The 21852-nt window shown below is 43.7% G+C and overlaps 1 protein-coding gene across 2 annotated transcripts in view; it reads right to left on the bottom strand.

Annotated features, from left to right (window-relative positions):
- gas2l3 (growth arrest-specific 2 like 3) overlaps nt 1-21852 on the bottom strand; it is a 32548-nt gene that overhangs the window by 1042 nt on the left and 9654 nt on the right. Inside the window, exons 1-9 of one of the 2 annotated variants that reach the window (XM_084910229.1) lie at nt 15783-20654; nt 13515-13570; nt 6816-7002; nt 5780-5898; nt 5374-5515; nt 4329-4392; nt 4101-4242; nt 2288-2392; nt 1-1970 (exon numbers count right to left, since the gene is read on the bottom strand). The exon at nt 1-1970 is cut by the window's left edge and continues 1042 nt beyond it. In XM_084910229.1, coding sequence (XP_084766355.1) covers nt 615-1970; nt 2288-2392; nt 4101-4242; nt 4329-4392; nt 5374-5515; nt 5780-5898; nt 6816-7002; nt 13515-13538 — 2139 coding nt within the window. In that variant the 5' untranslated portion in view covers nt 13539-13570; nt 15783-20654 and the 3' untranslated portion in view covers nt 1-614. Of the gene's footprint in view, nt 1971-2287; nt 2393-4100; nt 4243-4328; nt 4393-5373; nt 5516-5779; nt 5899-6815; nt 7003-13514; nt 13571-15782; nt 20655-21852 lie in introns of those variants that run through there. The other variant, XM_084910230.1, reaches the window with a different exon arrangement.

The raw sequence follows: 21852 nt of genomic DNA, 5'->3' as shown, positions 1-21852 counted from the left end.
ATTCTAATGCCACCCAGAAACAAGGGATTTCTGTTGAAGGCACAACAGGGAGGATTGTTCATAATGATGTCACCTCCTACCTAGATATTTATACAAAATAAAACAAGTTCTAGGGCAGACTGTCCACCAGTGGAACGGGAATTCTCACCGAGGTGAATAAAATGTCACAACTTTGGTAACCTGCTGAGGAAAACGGGGCAGAAGTGGCCTTACCTGGGATCCCTCCATCAATAAAAACTGATCTTTATCCTGCAAACGCCTCACTCAAGTGCATTCTACTAAGTCATGATGGTGTTCTTGTGTTCAAAAAACGATGAGGTTAGTATTCGAGTATTGATTTTATTAACAAAATGTTATATCTGTAATGGCTGTACGTGCAACAAAGGTGAGAAATGTAAACATTGTGCAAGTCGTAGTGTTAATCAGGTACGATGAAATGACCTTGGAAGAGACCGGCGAATTGGAACAAAGATGACACAAACGATGCATCTTTGACCCTTTTGGATTAATAAAAACACAATTAAATAACACAGAAAAAACTAGACAAAAATGACAATTCATGAGGATTATTGACGATTTCTGCAGAACAAAGCTGAGTGCCACCAGCCTGCTGGTTAGGTCTTCTGCCTCCTCTTACTGCTCATTTCAAAATAATGCGCCTCGCTTTTCCCTTTCAGTTGTGGGACCTTCTTCCTGATGCTGGGCTCTGTTTTAACAGCTCTGATGTTGGGGCAGGAGTTTTGCGGTGCCCGGGCGGGTTCCGGTTTTAGAGTCGGCTTGATGGCGTTAGTTGCAGCTGCTTGTTTTCGCCCTGCCCTCTGAGCTGTGACTGCTGTTTTCTGATTGGCTTTGCTGGAAGCAGAAGGGCCCGAGTTGCCCCCTGGGACCCGCCCGGGGGAGTCGGCAGTACTGTGTGAGGGGGTGGCGGCTGCTTTGTTGACGGCCGGTCCCTTAGTTTTGACTGTGGCCTCCTTGCTTTTTGGCAGGGAGCAGGCAGGTTTAGCCGGTGCTGGAGAGGCTGTCCGTGAGCAGGGGGTGGGTGTGCGGGACTGTGAAGGGGTCGTTGCTGCTGATCTGGGAGTTGGAGTTGCAGCTCTTGAGGCCGTCTTCGCTCGCTTCACTGCCTCGAGACGGAGGCGCGAAGCCGAGGAGCCGGGACAGCGTTGTGCTAGACGAGAGCGCTGGCTGGCGCCCAACGGAGGGCGGGTGTCTTTAGAGGTAGCTGACCGTACTGGTGCAGTGATAGGGCGCAGCACTGGGACCAAGGTGGGAGAGGTGCTGGGGCTGGAGGGTTTGGGACATTTGGAGGACGGCTCAGGGCAGACGGGGCTCCTGGGCTGAGAGGAGGCACAGCGAGGTGGTGGTCTGAGCTTTAATTTGGAGGTGGAGCTTGGATCCACAGCAGCAGGTAATGGAGCTGCGGCAGGAGTCAGAGCTCTACCCTGACACCCAGGGCTAGGAGACTGCCTGGAAGTGCTTCCCACAGGTGTGTGGGGCTTAGAGGAGTAACCTTTGGGGGTCACAGGCAGAGGAAGCTGGGTAGGCTTCCTGGGGAAGGACCCAGTCATCTGGATGTTCTTCTTAGGCGCACACACTGAACCCTTCCTGGGCATTGTGGGTGTGCAGGCTGGAGAGGCGTTGTAGGACCGACACGTCTGACCTACGGCGGACACAGACGCTGGCTTACAGGCTTGAGTCGAAGAGGAGGAAGAGGTAGAACAGGAAGAAGATGAAGAGGAGGATGAAGGTGACATGAGATCAGTGACAGCAGCGAGCGGGTCCATGTCAGGAGGAGGAGCTGAACTCCCATGATGACTCCCGAGGCCTGGGGGGCCTTTTTGGAAGGCCAGGATCTTCTGCTCCAGAGTGGTGAACTGCAGTACCCGCAGCGGGTCGTATTTCAGCAGGAAACCTCGGAGGGTGTCCCAGCCGCCACCGACGCGCACCATCACATGTTTGCCATGAAGCATCTGAGGACACAAAGCAGAAGAAGGGCTGCTGTAAAAATTCACTCATTTTCAATTTGGACAGTCCAACACCAACAAGTCCTTCAGTAACTGCAGACACACAGATGTAGTTTGGCTCTTTGGACAGCGGCGTGTTTATAATGTCATGACATCCAGCCACAATTGGTTAATGAGCTTACATGTTGAGTTACAGTTAAAGCCGCTGCGACTGCCAGGGGATGCACACGTTGGCAACAGCCACTGTGCATACTTGAAAAACAGCCAAAGACCACTCATTTTAGCATTTGCCCACCTCAACTGCAGTGTGCGTTCATACTAACCCGAATGAAGATGGTCTTATCTCCGAGTCTGTAGCGTCCCTCAGACAGGTACTCGATGGACACTCTGTTAGAGCAGTTGCAGGGTGGGTTGTCCATGTCATGCTCCTACATGAGGAAGGGAAAGATACAGTAGAAGGCAATTAGAAAGCTAAATTAAAAGTTTGCCTGGCAGCGATGCTGCATTCCCAACATAATGGATATCAGCAAGGATTTAAATGGGATCTATAGAGCTCATTTACTACTCCATAGATCTTATATTGATCCTACATGCAGCACCTTGGGTTTATCCATCTCTAAAGTAGAAATTCTCAAACTGTAAGGCGCAAAGATTTAGAGTGGCGCAAACATTTTTTTTAGATTCTGAAGTGATCCAGAAAATAGCTGCACCTCATTGCCTGCCCCTCTTCTGGCTCAGTATTTTTATGACCCTTCTCATCACCATGACTGTGACTAAGATGCTCAAATAAGGCCAAACTGATGTCAGCTCAGCACAAGAGCTGAAAAAGTAGCTGCAGACCAATTATTCAGAGCTGCCTCTACCTGAGCCCACACGCTCATAATGCAAAACACTGGTGATCTTTAATAATGGAAAAAAAACAGCACAACAGGTCCCCTTTAATGTAGGGTGACCAACTGTCCTCTTTTGCCCAGACATGTCCGCTTTTCGCGTTCTGTCCGGGGGGATTTTTGAGATTGATGAAAATGTCCGGGTTTTCTATGGGCCTACAGAGGACCCATATGTATGACATCATCCAACAAGTAGTTGTTCGGGCTCACAGACGCACACCTGATGATGTTTAAAAGATGCCAAAGCGCAAGTGCAGCTTTTCAGAAGAACTGCAAAAGAAATTTCCCTCGTACCGTCCCGGTACTGGTAATTTTTCTTACACAGACGAGACTTATTTCTGTACCATTATTTACTTCCAGAGGTTTTTAAGCTATTTTTCTTTGCACTTGTTGACTTGTAAAAGCCTATGTGATATTTTTTATTTCACCATTCATTAACCGCACGTTTGCTTAAGCGAGCAGTAATCCATCCACTAACTACATCCTCTGTGTCACTGAAGTCCAACACGTCGATTTTGTGTTAAAATTTCTCTAAAGATGAGACCAATGACCGGGTGATGAAGGCACCTGTCAGGCAGCACAGGTTACAAGGAGCTGATTGTTGCTGCTCAAATGTAATGGGCAGACTCAGTTGGGAATAGACACACTGGGATTGTGGATGCTTTTATCCAAAGTGCCTTCCACTTCAACGAGTGCAGTTTATTTTTAGCACAGCCATCTCCTCTGGGAATAAAACTATCAACTGTGACGGTGTTGGTGCATCATTTTACCCAGTGAACCACACAGAGGGCTCAACCCTCCTAACACCACCCTCAGTCTCCATCAGCGAGGCAGAGTGAGATGGACCACTTCCACCCACTGCGAGTACATATGTACGACGGCCCACATGTGTAGCCTGGAGGTCACGTGTCATTTGCCGTCACACGTGACCTCGAGTGGCGTCAGAGCATCACATGGTGGGCTCTGATGCGTCATGCACCCTCTGGGGTGCCGATGGCCGTCTGGCGCCATCTTGGCTCAGCATCAATGCAGTTGCACACGTACCACATGTTCAGCAGTCTCACGCCAAAGTGTGCTTTAAATTCCCAAACATCTTCTCCTCATCTCTACGCGACCTTTCAGGATCATAATCCAGACGACACGTGCTCCGAACACAGCGACGTCGCTAAAGGAGGCCACAGATTTTGCCTCAAGGTGAAAAACCTCATATCGTGTTTGTTTCAGTTTGTTTCATCACTGAACTCACCCCGGGTTGGTAGAGGCCGCCGTGCTGGCAACACACGCTGAAGGTTTTGACCGCCGGAGGCGGCTCCTCTGTCAAGAGCAGAGTCTCCTCCATTTCGATCTCCTTCTCCAGCTTCACCAGCACAGGAGGCTCCACGCCGTACCTGAGACGCACAGAGATTACAATGGAAATTCAATCTTAAACCATTTCTAATCCCTCTAAAAGTGCCTTCGGTGTTTAAAGACTTACTTGGAGATGATGCGACCGATCTCCAGCAGACAGAGGCAAACCTGTCGAGGCTCCTTGTGCAGCACTGAGGTGGAAAACAAAGCCGATTAGTTACAACAACAGCTGACGCTCCTGCTCCCTTTGGATGGGGCGAAGCAGACAGAACAGGAGCGACAAAGTGAATTCACGTGTTGAACTCCAAAACGTGACGCGACGAGAGCAACATTAAAGTTAATTATTCCCCGAGGAGACGATGAGGGATTCGGCGAGCATAACTTTAGAGTCACTCGAGGGCACTAACAAAAACATTTATCTACATGTACACATGCTGTGCTCCAAATCGCCCCAATCCAGTTTGCTGGGGAGCGTTTTATTTGTAATGAAGTGATCTCCCATAGAGAGTACTCAGAGTGATTGCTCTCCTCAACAGATCCTATTAAACCATTAAGAAGTACAGCTTAAAGAGCAGACTCAACTTACAGCCCGGATCTAGTCCTTTTCATCCCATTAGCATGCTGAACATGAAGCCCAACATTGGAAGTTGAGGATAATTACATATGTTATAGCAGTTAGTACAAATCTACAAACCTCAAAACACTGAGGTGAAAAGAGAAAGCGTGCAGGAAAGCTCAAACCTTTTTCTAAGGTTTTTAATCCAAAAGCAGGAGTCAGCTGATAGAAAACACGTTGTGTGTTCACATAGTTGCATCTAAATGACCCGGATTAAAAGATTTTTTATCAACTAAGATTACATTTTTGTACTGTGCCAAAGTTTGAGACTGAGAACAAAGCTTAAAGTTTAATAACTGAAGAATTTTAATGAGTTACTTTGTGTTCTTAGGGTAACTCAACAGCCCAGAATCTGGCCCAAGTGCAAGTCAGATGGCGGTCAGAGTTCAAGCTGCAGTGCACGAGCTTGTATAAAGATAGACGACAAGAGAACTGAAAGATTTCTTACTTCTAAAAGGTAACAAGCACATGGCTACAAACAGGACTCCACCACAGAAAGCAAGCAGCTTGTTGTTGGTTTGTGCTGCAGTGTGTTGTGTGTGTTGTAGGTCTTTACCGAGGCCTTCCGACTCAAACAAGTAGGTCTCCTCCACACCGATGTGTCGGCACCAGGCCAGGAAGTTGGCGGTGTTGTCGCGAGCAAAGAAGGAGCCTGGAGAGGCATCCTGCTTGCATGCTACCTTCCTTGTAGGAAACAGCTGTCATGGGGATAGAAAGTAAACCTTTATCGTCACGAACCATGACATCGAGGCGATTTATGTCAAACTACAGAAAATACACAGAAATCCAGCAGTCAATAGGCTGAATATAATGTGGTCAAATTCTATTAAAACGTGTACCAAACACACGGCACAAAGGACTGTATGTCCAGGAAATTCATTTAGTTTCATCATACTGGGCGTTCATAGGTCTTCCCAAACATTCCTTATGTGAGAGCAGGGAAGCTGAGCCGCGTGACTCACCTTGCTAAGCGCAGAGGGGCAGCTCTCAGCGATCTTAGTCTGCAGCACACCGATAAGCTTGCAGAGCTTCACACCATTATTCAGGTCCTCCATGAAAACCTCGGCTCTCACCTCCTCTCCTGGAAAAGAGAGGAGTTTATTATATTTTCTAAATTACAGAATAATCTCTACTCACAGTAACCGAGCTCAATGCAAAAACAGCCTACCTTACCTGGTTTTTTCCAGTTCTTTGAAAAGATCACGTTCACACAACAAAAGCCTTTTGTTGTCCTTTTGTTTAAACAGATACCACACTGAAAGACTTCAGCTTTTCAGCAAGAGCCTACTGAAGGAATTATAGCGTTCCCACGACCCTTTATTGTTAAAATCACCGCTCTAGGCAACTCTACAGAGGCTACTAAGGGAACAAAATCCATGATACCGTCCCGCAAAGTGAGAACGATTGCTCTGCAAAAGTTTATTTTCCACCAACAACAGTCAGCCCCCGAGGACTGGAACTTTACCCACCGTTTGCCACCTGCTTCTGCAACGTCCAGCCTCTCAGGATTGATGATCAATGGTCAAACAGTTTAAAACAAATCTTCTAATGTGGGTCTTTATGGTCATGGTACCAATAATTTACATTTAGTGTCAGCACCTGCCCACATTCCTCATGAGAAAACTCAAAGTCTGCCTCTGAAAACAAACGTATTCAGCAACAACAATAGAGTTACCAGTCAGCTTTGATTTCCTCCTATATTCTAAAAGAGACAATAGATGTCAGTAGAATAGCACACACGGACAAAATGAAAGATTTGGTTCCACTGTGGTTTCAGTGGTTTGCTATGAGCTGGTTGGGAATAGCGGCATTCAAATCCAATTACATGGGAAACCCGTGTCAATAGCGCTTCAGTACTTTCCTAGCCTGGAGGTGGAAACTGTTCACATGCAACCGTCAGCTGTTAATTCCCAAACGCACAGGTTTGGACACAGGCACGGTTCTACAATACGCCTGGAAACGTTTAAGAAAAAGTGATGCAGAACAGCTGATGCTTACCCAGCATGCCAGTGAGCCATATGGCCAAGTCCTCCTGCATGGGCACCAGCGTGGCCTCGTGCCGCACTGCCAACCACTGGTCATACTGGAAGACATCTGTGAGGCCGGGGCCGTGCCGCTGCACTAATGGGCTGCGAGGGCTCTTGGGGCTCAGTGAGGGGGCGTCAAACTTCTCCCCAAACCACACCTGGAAACAAAGAATCGCACATGTAGGAAAAACAATTAAATAAAAATCAAGAACACAAATTACTGTTTTAACCTCCTAGGACCTGGCGTCCACATATGTGGACATCACATTTTTGGTTATTTAGACCCAGATACTCAATTTTGCTCTACAGGGGCCTGATATCCACTTACGAGGACACTATACTACCACTGTTTCATCGAAATTTTAAAAGAATATCCTCATTTGTGGCTCTCATTTTTCTTAGAAACAAAAATTGTGTAAAAAAATAAAAAAAATAAAAATCTGGTAATTATCAAATATCAAAGAGAACTTAAAAATACATGCCGTGGAAGAGTTCGGGTCTTAGGAGGTTAAATACTGCCAAGTGTCTTGGATGTCAGGGCTTGGTTTGTGCTTTGACACAAACTAAACTATCGAGTCTTGGAAAGGCACACACCGTCAATACAAGTCATGTCCAATCAGCTGAATGCAACACAAGTGGACTTCAGAGGTACAGCAGAGCAGATTTGTCCTGTTTGAAAGCAGGTAGGCTACCTGTTCTCCGACTCTTTTACTCCCTTTACCTCCAGGCTTTTGTTGTTCAGACAAATGCACAGAAAATATTATCTTTTCCATGAGGAGCTGCGTTATAAGTCTGAGCATGCCTCAGTCAGCACACAGTCTGTGAAAACACCAAGTCCACAGACTTTTTTTAAAAAACACTGAAAAACGACTAAAGATTAGGAATCATTCCACGACCGGCTCTCTGCAACATTATGATAGCCTACCTCCCCATTCAGCCCAGCACTGAGAGAACGAGGGGAATTTCTGGGAGCCATCCATGCAGAGAGGACGTGTCAGGGATGCCGTCACAGCACACTTCACTTCTGTGAACACACACTCCACACAACATGCTCTAACAGATCCACTGAAGCTCAGCCTATTTTTAAACCTTCCATCATCAGTTTGTGTGTTTCAGTTTTACTTTAATTGATATCATGTCTAACTAAAAGCCATTATTTGCTTTAGGTCTGTCAGGAAAAAATGATAAAAACAAATACATGTTTTGCCTGGAGTGAGCTGCTGACCCCAGCTCGAGACAGTGATGTCTCATCATGTTCATCTCTTCTGTCACACACTCCCTTTCCATTCTCCCTCACTTTTTTAAGTCATTGGTTTAAGTCACTAAATCTGATTTAAAAAGAAAGTAGAGAAAGAAAATATTCCTGAGACAACATCTGATGGGGTTGCAAAGTCATCTGTGTATAGCATTAACCTTGACTGTCAGAGCATTAGCAATGTGGTCACGTAAAAGACACAAGACAAAGCTAAAGCTTCTTCTCCCCGAGTGTGTGTGGTCTGTATGGTGTGTGTGATGCAAGTGCACAAACTAGTTACCCCATTTTGTTCTTAAGTTTTTGATTGTTTACAGGCAGCCGACCATGTAATCTAGAAACCAGCAGCAGATGTGCACCGTGACAGCTCGTCCAGACATTACATAACTCACTTCAGGATGACACCCCCACCCCCCTCCTACCCTGTATGCTGACATCTGTCTAGGATACAGTCTTTAATCTTTGCATCCATCTCAAACCATTGAGCAAAAAGGGGACACGGAGTCCACTGTGCTTAAAACAAACCGCAGTCTTGTTGAGGCCTTGAATGAATTGCATTCGCTCAGCAAACGCTAATTCACAAACAGGAAACCTTCTGGGCAGCAGAACAGAGAGAGACTGTTATACAGTAATGGGCTTGTACTGATACTTTGAGCTATCCCAGACACTGTTCAGGATACTGTATGTGCTAGCTTCGAGTAGTCTTGTAAACAGTGAAGCACTGAATTAATTCATCTTTAGCAAGTCTTTGGCAAGATGCATCTATCTTTATAGTAAATAAAACTACATTAAAAAAGGGAATTTCAAGGAACTGGGTGCATGATGGTCCCTAATTTTAGGTTATAAGAGATTAAGAACTTATTAGGACTGTGTGAACTTGGTCTTTAACCTTCAATGTCAATATGCAGTCTTATGATGAGGATTCCAGAGAGAAAAGTGGGGGAAAAAACAAAACAAAACAAAAACATGCTCTTCCTATACAGATTAACTGCATAAAAACACAATCATGCTGTGTGCCCTCCATTTTTGCAAATCACATTTTGACTTTGAGGTTCTGCTCCGATGATTTAATACGGCACAGCCATTAAGCTGGGGGATTCTCAAGAGGCAAGCTCATCAAAGCAGCAGAGGCCCAGAATTTCTGACTTTTAAACCAGTAAGGGTCAAAATTCACGACCATCATAGCCTATGTTTCCCATACATCTCGAACATCCAACTTGAATCCTGTTTGTAGAGTGAGAGGTTTCAATCACATCTGAACTCACAGTGTTAGACGAGTCATAAAGTTGGGTTCAACAGTGCCAGCTCATACAAGCTGATGGCTCAGCTGATGAACTTCCATGCATCAATTAAATTAGATGATACAATGATGCTATATGAGGTGCTATTTGAGGCTTTAGCCTACATACAAGCCGCTTTGCAACCCACCTCCAAAACAGGACCTCTTTTCTTGTTGTTTCCAACTTAACGATCATCACATTTCTTTTTGCTGAAAGCTGATGTGCTCTGTGTTGGGGTCCCTGCCTGCAGCTTTCCAATGTCTGTACTTTGAAGAGCCAAAACAGACTCGTACAGGTAAACCTGAATGAGGGTAGATGTAAATAATCCTTTGGTGATAGTGGATCTGTCTGAACTGAGAGGGGAGATAGTAGGGCTGCACGATTAATCGTTAGAAAATCGCGATCTCAATTCATACTTATGTGCAATCTCATTTCCAAATGACAACGATTAAAAAAAAAAAAAAAGAAGAAAAAGAAAAAAAAAAGACGACGACGATTGTACCACATTTTGATCCGGGACGTAATCTGCATGAAAACAAGCGCTTACTCTTCCTGCTCAACAAATGACAAGGGCGGAGCCTTATACCACGTGATACAGAAGCTGGCTGCTAAAATTGGCAGGGAAAAAACAACGGAGAGCACGTCAGGGATGACGAGAAAGTGACAGGAGAAAATCCGTCCCGGTCAACCACCCAAACATCAATAACGGGAACCTTATACAGCGCTTCCCTATACCCGTCGAACTCCCGCGGGCACAAAGAAATTACGGAGGCTATCACTTATCACCTGACCAAAGATATGGCTCCCATCAACACTGTGCAAAACGAGGGATTTAGGAAAATGATCAACACCCTAGACAAACGCTACACAGTGCCGTCCCGCAACTATTTTTCTATTGTTGCACTACCTGCTCTATACACGCAGCGTCGAGCAACGGTGGAGACGGAATTTCAAGCAGTACAACATTTTGCGGCAACGACAAAATGTGAGACATTTGTTGTTTTTTTAATGTTTATTTATTGTTTTTATGTTCAGTCTCAACTGTTACGAAGTTGATGTGCAGTTAATAACCGCAATAAATATTTATACTGGAAAAGAAAATCGTGAGAGAATCGTGATCTCAATTCTAAGCAAAAAAATCGTGATTCTCATTTTATGCAAAATCGTGCAGCCCTAGGAGATAGCATTCCTGTGATAAAGCCCCATGTTCATCCATGTCATATCACCTTTGACCCCAAAGTGTTGAGGAGCTTAAAAACACGGGAAAGTGGCAAAACGCCCGATGTTCAGAACGGTCCCGCTGTCTCAAGGTTGTCTCGCTTCAAAAGACACCGATTACGCAACAGCTCAGAAGCTTAACCTGCCTGCGGTGTTCTCTACAGTCACAACAACGCATGTTATTTTTTGCAACATGCAGCGTAGTGCAACTTTGGATTATCCCCAGTGGTCAGGCAGCAATTCTAATCGGCACAGCGCCTTTTACGTCACTTCTCAAACTAGTACTTGCACCTGACTGTATGCAGGCTCAGTGAACATTCAGGTTTTAAAGCTTAATGAAGGCGAGTATAGGGGAATTCAACATTGACCCCTCCCCAAACAACCCTTCTGTTTACTCATTAGGTACAGGATTGCATATTGGTAATCCAAAAAAAAAAAAAAAAAAAAAAAAAAAAAAAGGGGCTTTGTGCCTGTATGTTGCCAATTACTTGAATTACTAGTTTCTGATGCTCTTACCTTAAGCCACTTACACCAAGGGCAATTAAATTCCCTCAAACAATAGCAAATAGTAAGAAGGTCAAAGGGGAACACCGAGATACATCTATACATCTCTCTCCATCTAGTAATACCTTGATGTATTCTCTTTAACTAATCCTGAGGGTGGTAAAAGAAGTTGACCCCTGATTAAACCATTGGTGGTTTGACCTCCAAGTGTCCTCGGGCAAAATGCTAAATACCAAGTTGCTCCCAATGGCAGCAGTGTGTGAATGGGTGAATAAGAGTCTTTATGGAGTGTTCTGAGCACACCAAGCTAGGAAAGAGTCACGTGAATGCAAAACATTTTTTTTTTATCTTTATTTCAATGACTCATGCAAAAGACGTCCATTGAAAGCAAGAATTTATCAAGTTAAATGTTGTGTAGCTCAACCAGATCTGAAGGATAATTTCCCAATGTAAGAGTTTTCCTTACTTCCCATGGCCTGACTGACCTTTAAACCCGTTAGGATTATAACTAACCCACAGCAGATTGGTTTGGCTAGGCTAAGCTAGCAAAGTCACTCTGTTCTTTTCAGAATGACACAAGCTTTCTGATTGGTCGAGTTTATAGGTGACCATTATCATCTTACCAAAGTTTTTCCTGTCTGTTTAGTGGTTGTAGTCATTTCTGCTAATCTATTTTCTGTTTTAGCAACAACCAGCATATTGAGCATTTGGCAGTTAAGGAATTTGATATCCCCCCCCCCCCCCCCCCCAGGAGGTGGTGGAGACCAAAGCAGAGCTAAAAGTGTGACTGTGGTCACTACAAATTCAAGCTAATGTTGCTGCCCCCCTTGCTACTTTTGTTCTCAGTGCACACCCAAAAATAAATAAATAAATCCATACATCCGTATGTGCGCGTGCGTACATACACTGTCTATAGATATCTATCTATCTATCTATCTCAGTTTCTCACTTATGTTCTCACGTGATAGGAAAGTTCTGCTAAAAACCCATCTATTTTTATCTTGGTGTGATTTTTAACCCACAGCTACTATCACAAGAGATTTCAGGGGCAACAAAGCCTCAGACATTACATATGATAATCGCTGCATTTGTACTGACGCTATTATAGATGAACGCATATGCCGCTTAGACTTCCATGAGTGAATAACATCTTCAGCATGAGTGAGCAGAGCAGTCAGTGTGTGACCGATTATCGAATGTGACAGTGCTCTACATGGGCAGTGAAGCTCTGAGTCGAGCTGTGGAAGTCGCTGCAGTGTTACAGTCTGCATCATCACTACAATCTGATACGGATCAATAACCTCACAGGGTGACTGATTGATATTTGGAAAATAAAACCCACTAAATACCCCTCTTCTCCATCTACGTTGGTCTGTTTGGTCGCTGTTTGGTCTGCTCTGTGGCACTGAAGAAGCTTGAGATGCTGCTAAAGGTCTGATAATCCAAATTAAAAGTTAAAAAAGAAGGATGAAACACCTTCCTTCCACGTGTGAACATTTTTTGGGCAAGCAAAATCTTTTCCTTTATACTCTCATTTACCCAGCTTGTTTTTTTACATTCCAAATTTCACTGAGATTATAGTTTGGTGCTACCAAACCATTATTTGGGGAAAACAAAAGAAAACTTAAAAAGAGACTGTGCTACATAAACTACAAAGGAAACTGAATATTATCTGGCGCAGGCAAACTTTCTAAGTAATGTAATCTTTTCTTAATCTGCAGCATCCAACCGCAGTTCATCGACAGCTCCCAAAAGCCTCATCAACACATCGGCATCAGCCAGAGAGCTTTCCTGCCACATGTTATCCACATAGCACTGAGATACACATTTTGCATATCTTCAGTCCAAGACGGGCGGCGAGAGCCAGGACTTTCCAGACCAGAGAAAAGCATGTGACAAATTTGTAATATGATACATGTGTTGTTTTGGTTTTTGGGATGGGTAACACTTCGTTGCTGGGAGGGGTAGAGAGAGGGGGAAAGAAAAAAAAAACAAATATATAAAAACCATTGTGCATTCCACCCACTCCCCCCTTAAAAATGTGCGGGGAAACTCCTCAGGGTCCGAGCAGTGGAACGTCAGACATGCATAACAAAAACAAGATGGCATGCTGCAACACAGGTGGGCTCACCACAGTTGTTGAGTGGAAAGACAGATGTCTGCACTTCTTTAATTTGAACACCACAACGTGCAGTATGTGGGAACTTCTTCCCTCAGCATGGCACTGAGGCTCTGACTGGCCCAAAGGGGGCGCTACGATAAGGACTCAAAATCAAGTTAGCCCTACAGCATGTGCTAAAATATATAGTGGCTGTACAAGCCCAGAATGCGGACAGGACTGGTTTAAACTGAAACTAAACATCCATGTGTTTGTGAGCTTCATGTATATCAGACTTGAGATGGGGGATGAGCCTACCTGGATGCCAGCCTGGACAGCCATTACTTTGATCCTAGATGATTCCCCTTTTCATTCTGTAGAAACATGAAGGAAAAAAAGAAAAAGAAAAACAGGTCTCAGACTAAATGAAGTTACAACAGTGCAAAACGTAACATCAAATTCTAATAAGGACAACGTGTTTAAACATCTTGTGTTGTCTTTGCACCATTTTCAATTTAATAAAAATCCTTGTGCTGTTTTTATTTACCTTTTACATAAAGAATGCGAACAAGAAATTCCAGAGAGCTGCATCTGCGTTCCTGAAAACTGCTAATCAAGATGCACAGGGTATCTGATTAAAAGCTACCTAAGGGAGTTTTAAAGGAACAGTTCACCGTTTTAGCCAACTCCTGCATAAACACATCATGTTGATGCATTTAATATGGATCTGGAGGTGATTAGCTGACTTTAGCGCAGCATGAAAAGACATGCTTTTTAGGCGTTTCTTTTGAAACAGCAGTGGGAGTGGTATCCACTTAAGAGTCTTGAGACCTTGGTGTTGCTGGACAGCAAAGAGAAATGCTGCACAAGTATGAGGTGGATGACTAACCGGCTTCTCTATAAAAACTGGTTCCACCATGAAACTCATTCTGAGAACATATGGCGTTCTGTATTCGTACAGAAGGGGAAAATGTTCTTCATTTATCCAACTTTGAGGGTTTAAAAAAAAAAAAATTGCACTAATATTCAGAGCAGGGAAAAATCCAGGTAATCTAATATTATTTATACAGCACATTTCACTACATGTAAACTGTGTGTGCCAACAAGACCTGCAAGTTAGACAGCCACTCATTGTTGCTAAACCTGCTTAATGATGAGCCTAAAAATAACAATGTAATAAATCTCAGTTTCCCCAAACACCAAAGTGACATCTTTGCATCCATTAATAAGATGAACATAAAATACAGCTGGAAAAAGTTTGGCATGTCATTTTTATGAATGATGCAAAAAATTAATCAATTGACTAGTTGTTTAATCAGTACTTTGGCAAACCCCCATACAGCACAAGCTAGGTGAGGATAAAATGACAAATTATGTATTAGCTGGAAGAATTTACACAGTTGTTAATTTAGCTAGGTTAAAATCAAGTGAAGTATTGCCAATACTACCGCTTCATGTGTATGACAACATCATTTATCCAAAGTGGAAATGGCAATGTAGCGAATCATAAGCTGCTTTTTCTTGCTGGTGAGTCAAAAAAAACAAATAAATAAATAAATAAATCAGTTTAAGAGTAGATAATGTGTGCTGTTAGCAATCAGGACTTTGACATTTCATTGACGTACAAAAAATAAATCAATACAAATAATGAAGGTGCAGCACTATAATCAATAAATTTTGCTTATTGGCCAACCCTACACTGGAACACACGGACTCTGTAGTCAAGGCAGAGCCATATGAGAACAGTGACTTCTAAGCTCCATTTGGACACATGTTGATTATTTCATAAAGTCCATTCTGTGTGGCTCTTCTCCCAAACTTAATCTTCATAGCTTTCCTTCATCTTTCAGTCACAGAGGGCCTGTTTTATTAACGAATTAGAGAGGAAAGCCAAATGTGACTGTGCTGAGTTAAATAGCAGAAGGAAGTTAAAGAAGATATAAACTGCAAACGACCTTCTGCGTTAAAAAGGAGGTCCATGCTGTTTTTGCAGGACATGCAATGAGTTTAGGGGGAATCAAACTGTCTCACAAAGGGAGTGATGGAGTGCTGCTCTGCATCTTTCCCCCACACAGGATGTGAGGGATTACCCTGACCTGCCAATGTCCCCGAGGGTGTGTGTGTTTGACAAAGAAAGACAGTGGGTCGGGTGAGAAAGCAATCCCAAGCATGGAGATCCTAATAACACTGACAATTTGGTCAACGCAGCTGAGGCAATAGTCTGTCAACACCAACCCCTACATTCTCCTTGGACACACAAACCTCAGCTTATATCCACCACAAAATGGAAAGTGAAATGGGTTTGTGAAACTTCTACACTGCAGCATTTCACTGTTCTGGTGTTTTCCACTGCTGTTGTCATAAACAGATTGATAAAACTGACATTAAAAGATACATTCCTGCAGCTTTACATAAAAATACCGCTACAACTGACACTGAAATTATTTGTTCATCAGAAGCCAGCCCGACAGTGCTGTGCACAGTCATCCAATACCACAACTGCAGCCCAGTGGAGAGGAAATGCAAGTCAGCGACCAAGGACAGGTCGGGATGGACTAGAAAGGATGACAACACGAGACAACTTACCTGAGAACAACAAACATTTCGGACAGTCAGGGAAGATGCTGCAACAAGCAACTCTGATCAACCTCCAAAACATCCTCAATGACGAGCCGAAAACCCTGCGATGTGTCCGGGCAGAGCGGCTCCAACGTCTCTGCTTCCACGAGTTAGCGGGGAGGGAAAGGCAGTGAGAGAATGAGAAGGAGGGAGGGACGAGAGATGGATGGGAGGAGGTGCAAAGGGAGAGCCCTGACTAATCAAGTGGCTACGCTTCGCTAAGCCCTGACCACCCCCTTGCTTCCTCCCCCCAACAATCCTGTCACGGTGGGACCCCTCTCACAAAGCATCCATTGTTTTGTTAGCTTGCCACTCTCCCACCACACACACACACACACACACACACACACCTCAAAACCAGTAACCAAACGAGGAACTCTCCAATCAGGGTGCCTAACCCTAACCCCCCCAGGCTTGTCCCACCAGAGCATCCACACAATCTTCCAAGCCAGTACCCAGCAGAGTGTTTGAGGATGGAGGCAGGCCAACAGTAAGAACCTCTCCAGTTGTTAAGCCGCAGGTGCAAAGGAAAATGACATTAGCATCCATGTGGAAAGGGCTTCAAGAAAACTGCCTCAAAGAGAGTAAACTTCAAGGCGGCAAAAGCAGAACACATGACGTCATCGGATCAGATGCCCAGATGTTGGTCTGACACAGTTGTTTCAAGTAGCTTCAAGTAGACAATCAAACCCAGATTGTTGACTTGCCACAGCATCTGTAGATTGTCTAATTCTCTGCAAGATATCACAACATACTCCGAGTAATTCCTGGTGTTGCTCAAGATCATTTTTTAAAGATTTGAGATAAAGTTCAGGGGAATGTGTGTGACAGTTGCAGTATGGGTATTGGCAATAACTGACAGATTAGGTCAGAGACAGAGCACTGAGAAGCATGATTTGTTACATCTACGTCAAGCTTAAGAGGATTTCAGTGAAGTCTTTTAAAACACGCTTTGGACATAACCTCGGGGGTACAAAGCAAAATACCCAGAGGCAGTGAAAAAACATGGCGACATTTAGAGTTCTAAAGATCCAGAATGGCTCTGCTTCTTTTCGGCATACATGCATTCGTGACGGGTCACGCTCAACAACACTGGACAAAGGGCAAATCTTTGGCTCTGGACTCCAGTTGTGTGCATCTGGGGCTCCAGCAGAGCCTGAGAGCACGATTTCCTGTAGAGACCAAAGGCACCCACACACAGTCAAATGTCAAGCACAGAGGAGGGCGAGAGCTGAAGTCAAAAAATGGGGAGGCGAAGACAAAGCACGTTTCACTATGGTGAACTTTGGTGTGGCACACTGGAAAGGGCAGTGTTTAACTCTATGACACTGAGAACTACCACACACATTCCTCCAAGGTCGTCTGAGGGGAAAAAAAAAAAAAAAGAAAAAAAAAAGAAAAAGAAAAAAGGGCCCAGTCTGTTCCCCTCTTTAAACTGCGTTTCCATGTAATTTAGTGCATTTGCTACAGCGCACTTATCATTGGGGTAAAGCTTAAGGGTAGGAATGATTTGGCATAGCAGAGATAACTGGTTGGGATCAGGGTAAGGTTGGGATCAATTTTATCAATCTCGGACTAATTCAGGCTGGTGATAATGTCCCATTCACATTTAGATAAGAGGAAAACATCAGGGAACATCAGCACTCTTCAATCCATATGGAATGCGTCTTCATCAACTTACAGCTCTTGTCGACAGGATTTTTTTCAATATCCTGGCTCTTAAAATTGTCTATAATAATGGACTGCATTTATATAGCGCTTTTCAAGGCACCCAAAGCGCTTTACAATTCCACTATTCACTCACTCTCACATTCACACACTGGTGGAGGCAAGCTACAGTTGTAGTAGTAGCAGTTGTTGGGGCAGACTGACAGAAGCGAGGCTGCCATATCGTGCCATCGGCCCCTCTGGCCAACACCAGTAGGTGGTAGGGTAAAGTGTCTTGCCCAAGGACACAACGACCAGGACAGAGAGCCCGGGGATCAAACCGGCAACCTTCCGGTTACAGATGAGCTTCCCAAACCCCTGAGCCACGGGCGCCCATATAGACAGACAACCATGCACACTCAGATATACTACCACGGGCAACTTAGAATGACCAATTAGCCCAACCCCACTGACTGCATGTCTTTGGACTGTGAGAGGAAGCCAGAGTGCCTGGAGAGAACCCACGCAAACACTGGGAGAACATGGAAACTAGGGAAACAAAAAACTCTGGCTCAGGTTTGATTGTGTGTATAACCTGTTTTTCTAGCTATGAGTAGAGCAGGGCGATATGACCAAAAATATCACGATATACATTTGAAAATTTGCAATAATGATATAACTGACGATATAATTGACACTAGACAAAATACTTTACAACTCCACAACTTTATTAATGCAAAAAAAAAAAAACCCATCAATGTATTTTCACTTAAACAAGCAGCTGTTTTTATGTGCATTAAAGCTATATAAAAATTTAACAGTGCGAATGCAAATTCCTTGCTGACAGTTTAACCAAAGTGGAAATTGGCCGACATATCCTCAGCATAACCATGTTTAATATCCAGAAAACTTAAAGAGGTTATACACACACACACACACACACACACACACACACAGACACACACACACACACACACACAATACGGTAATATTATGTTGAAGCACAGTACGTATCACTCCGCGAGGCTCCTGCCTACGATAGCCGTAATGCTCCGACAATCCATCAAGTGGTGCGGCTTCGTAGCTTAGCAAAGTCGTACTAAACACAACCAGAATTCATACATAAGGCACACAGGATTATAAGGGGCACTGTCGATTTTCAGAAAAATCAAAGGATTGTTTTTTTAAAAACAGCACACTTAAAATCAAACAACACTGTAATAACGACGGCCCGCTAGCATGCTCTACCAAAAATAGTGCTTTGTTGTGTATCTGACGGACAAAAGCTAAACCAGTTCCACACCACTGAAGTTGCAGCATTTTTACAAACCAATTCTGGTTCATCCGTTTCATTCAACGATCCGCTTTCACCCTTCTCATTCTCTGCCATGCTTTCTCCGCCATGTGCGTATAAAAACAAAGGCACTGCGCATGCGTGTTTTACCCATATTCTATCGCGATATTTCATTTTCTTATCGTTGCCCAACATTTTACCAGTATTACCGTGAATGGTATGATATGGCCCAGCCTTAGCTATGAGTAAGAAAAACTTTGTTACAGGTTTTACTCCCTCGGGGTGGAAAGAAGCCCTTTCAAGATGGTCCATCTACATGACCACTGCAGTCTTCAGTGTGTATGCAGTTTCAGATAATGTGTAATATTCAGACTTTAATAGGCGTTAAAGGAAATATTCCTAGCTGGAGCTTCCCTGCAGCGTAAACTCAACATAGATGCTGTGTGCACATTTTGTTGAGGGTGGGGATGAGGCATCTGTCCGCATGTTACCAACACAGATCGCCTCTCTCCAGTCGTAGCCAGTAATCATTTAAGAGGATCAACGCTATTCCAGACAGCAGAGCGCATCCACCTCCAAGACGCTCCGTCACCACAACACACACAGCACGTGGCGCACACATGCTGCCTGCAGCACTCCGGCGATTCATGCGATCACCCGTGCATAAGTGCAAAACAGAAATGAGAGCAGATTACGTAATGAGTTAAAAGTAGAATGTTTCGGGAGGTGATGTCCTTTTGATTTTCCACTATATGACACTGTGTACGTGTTGGTGGGTGGGGGGTGGAAATGGAGTAAACATGGGTAAAGATACAGGAAAAGTTAGCCATGTGAACTCCAAAAGTCCTCGGGGGATCTCTTGAGATGTAGAAAAACTCATGTCTCATTAGTGCATGACTTAAGTCCATCAGTATTAAAAAAATAAAAATGTGTTATGGATGCCACATACCTTCTTTTCTCCAACGTGCTAACATATCTAATCAGGACGTCAGCATGGACATACATAGAGATTGATTGAAGCGGACCAATACCAGTAATACCAATCCTACAAGCCAGTTTGTTTCTATGACATTCAGGCCTTCTATAAATTAGAAATCTACAAGGATTCTGCTGGACATCCTTTTAGTTAAGATGTTTTTAATGTGAAAGCAATGCCCTGTTTAATGTAATACCACCAGCAGAGAAAATAGATGAGTAATATCCCAGTCCTTTTTACCCACAGTGTGAAGTGGCTGTGGGCCAGTGAACCCTCTGCTGCCTTGCCTTCCTGCAGTCCAAAGAAGTTCTGCTGGACCCGACTAACCCCAAGAGAATACCAACTCCTCCCCTATTAAACTCTTTCCTGCTGAGCCCTTTGTGTCTGGACTTAATTACTCTGTCGAAGGAGCATTTCATTTGGAGCCTGGTCTCCCTCCTTTTCATTACAGATGGGGCCCAACTGCACTGTGTTCAGAAGGAAATTCATTCAGTTGAGGAGAATGAAAAAGTAAATATAGTTCAATAGTCTGTCAGTTAACTGAGCCCTGCATCTTTAATTAAACTATTCTGTCTAAAGCCATCCCCCCCTGGCCTGCACGGGCTTGCTAATCGTGGTTTTCCACAGTAAAAAGACTCGTTCCCTTTCAATCATTTCTTGGACTTGACTCCTTTGTCCTCGTTGGAGCAGCCTTTCCTTAGAGGTGAGTCAGTGGGAGCAAAGCCCATCTTAAAGGCTCAAATGAGTGGGAGCCACCTGCCAATCCATTTTGATTTGTTGATGCTAATCCATGGCTCAATACATGTTACCAGGTCAACTGTAGGATTTCAAAACCCCTTTCTGCTGACTCAGGATCAGGCTTTTTACCCAGCTTTCCACAACCTTGACCACTGAAGAAAATTATGAAAGCCAATTCTAGGTCAATAAAAGGAATACCACAAAAAAAAAAAAAAAAAAAAAAAAAAAAAAAAAAAAAATCATCCTGGGAGTCAAACTTTTCCACAAAAGATATAATCAGTCATGCATTTATCCAAAACACACCAAGTTCAGTTATTCAAAAAGATCTCATATTTATGAAAAACCTTTCCGACTTCCACATCATTATTTAGTACATTGTGTAAAATACCACCACTAGGGATCGGTAGATTGCAGACTGCAGTATGAATTCTGTTCTCTTATTGCTCCCAATTCAAGTGCACAGTCCTACCTATAGTGGCCGCTGTAGGACAAACAACTCTGTTCATCTGTAGTGAGCATTAAGCTTTTAACAGCTACTAAAAAAAATAAATAAATTAAATATTCTTGGTCAAGACTCCGATTTCACCAAAATGCAACAAGCCCCCTCTCTAACCAAGTTCTACACCAGCTGCAAAGCTTCAAACATCAGTTCAAACAGACATTTTCCCACCCAATTTCACAGTCGACTTTGTTTTTTTTTTTTTAAATCAAGTTCCTGTGTGATATCAGCCATCAGTTGGCTGCGTCAATCACCAGTGTTTAACGAGGTAAGGCAACACTTAAAAATGCACCACACTTTGCAAGATCCCTACTCTGAGCTGTGTCTGCTGACCTCACGTGTACACCAACTACACTGACCTCTTCAATTCAACCACAGTTGAAGAATAGAGCCAAACAGATTTATTAGTGAATGCTAGAACAAGCACAACACCATGAGTTCATTGAATTAATAGTGACCCGGGATGTGACGTTGTGTACTGAAAGTTAAACCTGGAAGGAAAAAGTTGCAGAAATGTGGCCAGACTCAGACTCTGCTTTTCCACTGTAAACATGTTAGTTAATCATTTTCCTTACTGATAATATGAAAAATCAGGCACACAGCCATTATCTTTTGCCATGTCCGACATCTGTCAATAATCACACACAGCGCCTCAGTGTTGCTATGCTACAGGCCTTATCAGGGTTAGTTCAGATAAGTCCCTATAGCCCAAAACATCCATCTTGGCCATTATCAATTCTTCACAGAGTCAGGCCAGAGAGATGTAAAAGGTCGAGTGGTTGTTGAGCTCAGCCTAATTAGCCACATTTTTGTTCAGTAACAAATCAGTTTAAGGGGGCATGAAGCTTTTAAAATCTGGGGCACCTTTAACATAATGAGCCTC

This window comes from Perissodus microlepis, chromosome 17 (genome assembly GCF_051167445.1).
Source record: "Perissodus microlepis isolate ML-2025 ecotype Zambia chromosome 17, ASM5116744v1, whole genome shotgun sequence".
In the NCBI taxonomy this organism is placed as follows: domain Eukaryota; kingdom Metazoa; phylum Chordata; class Actinopteri; order Cichliformes; family Cichlidae; genus Perissodus; species Perissodus microlepis.
Note: the sequence above shows the minus strand (reverse complement) of the source record. Positions and strands in the feature narration are given on the sequence as shown.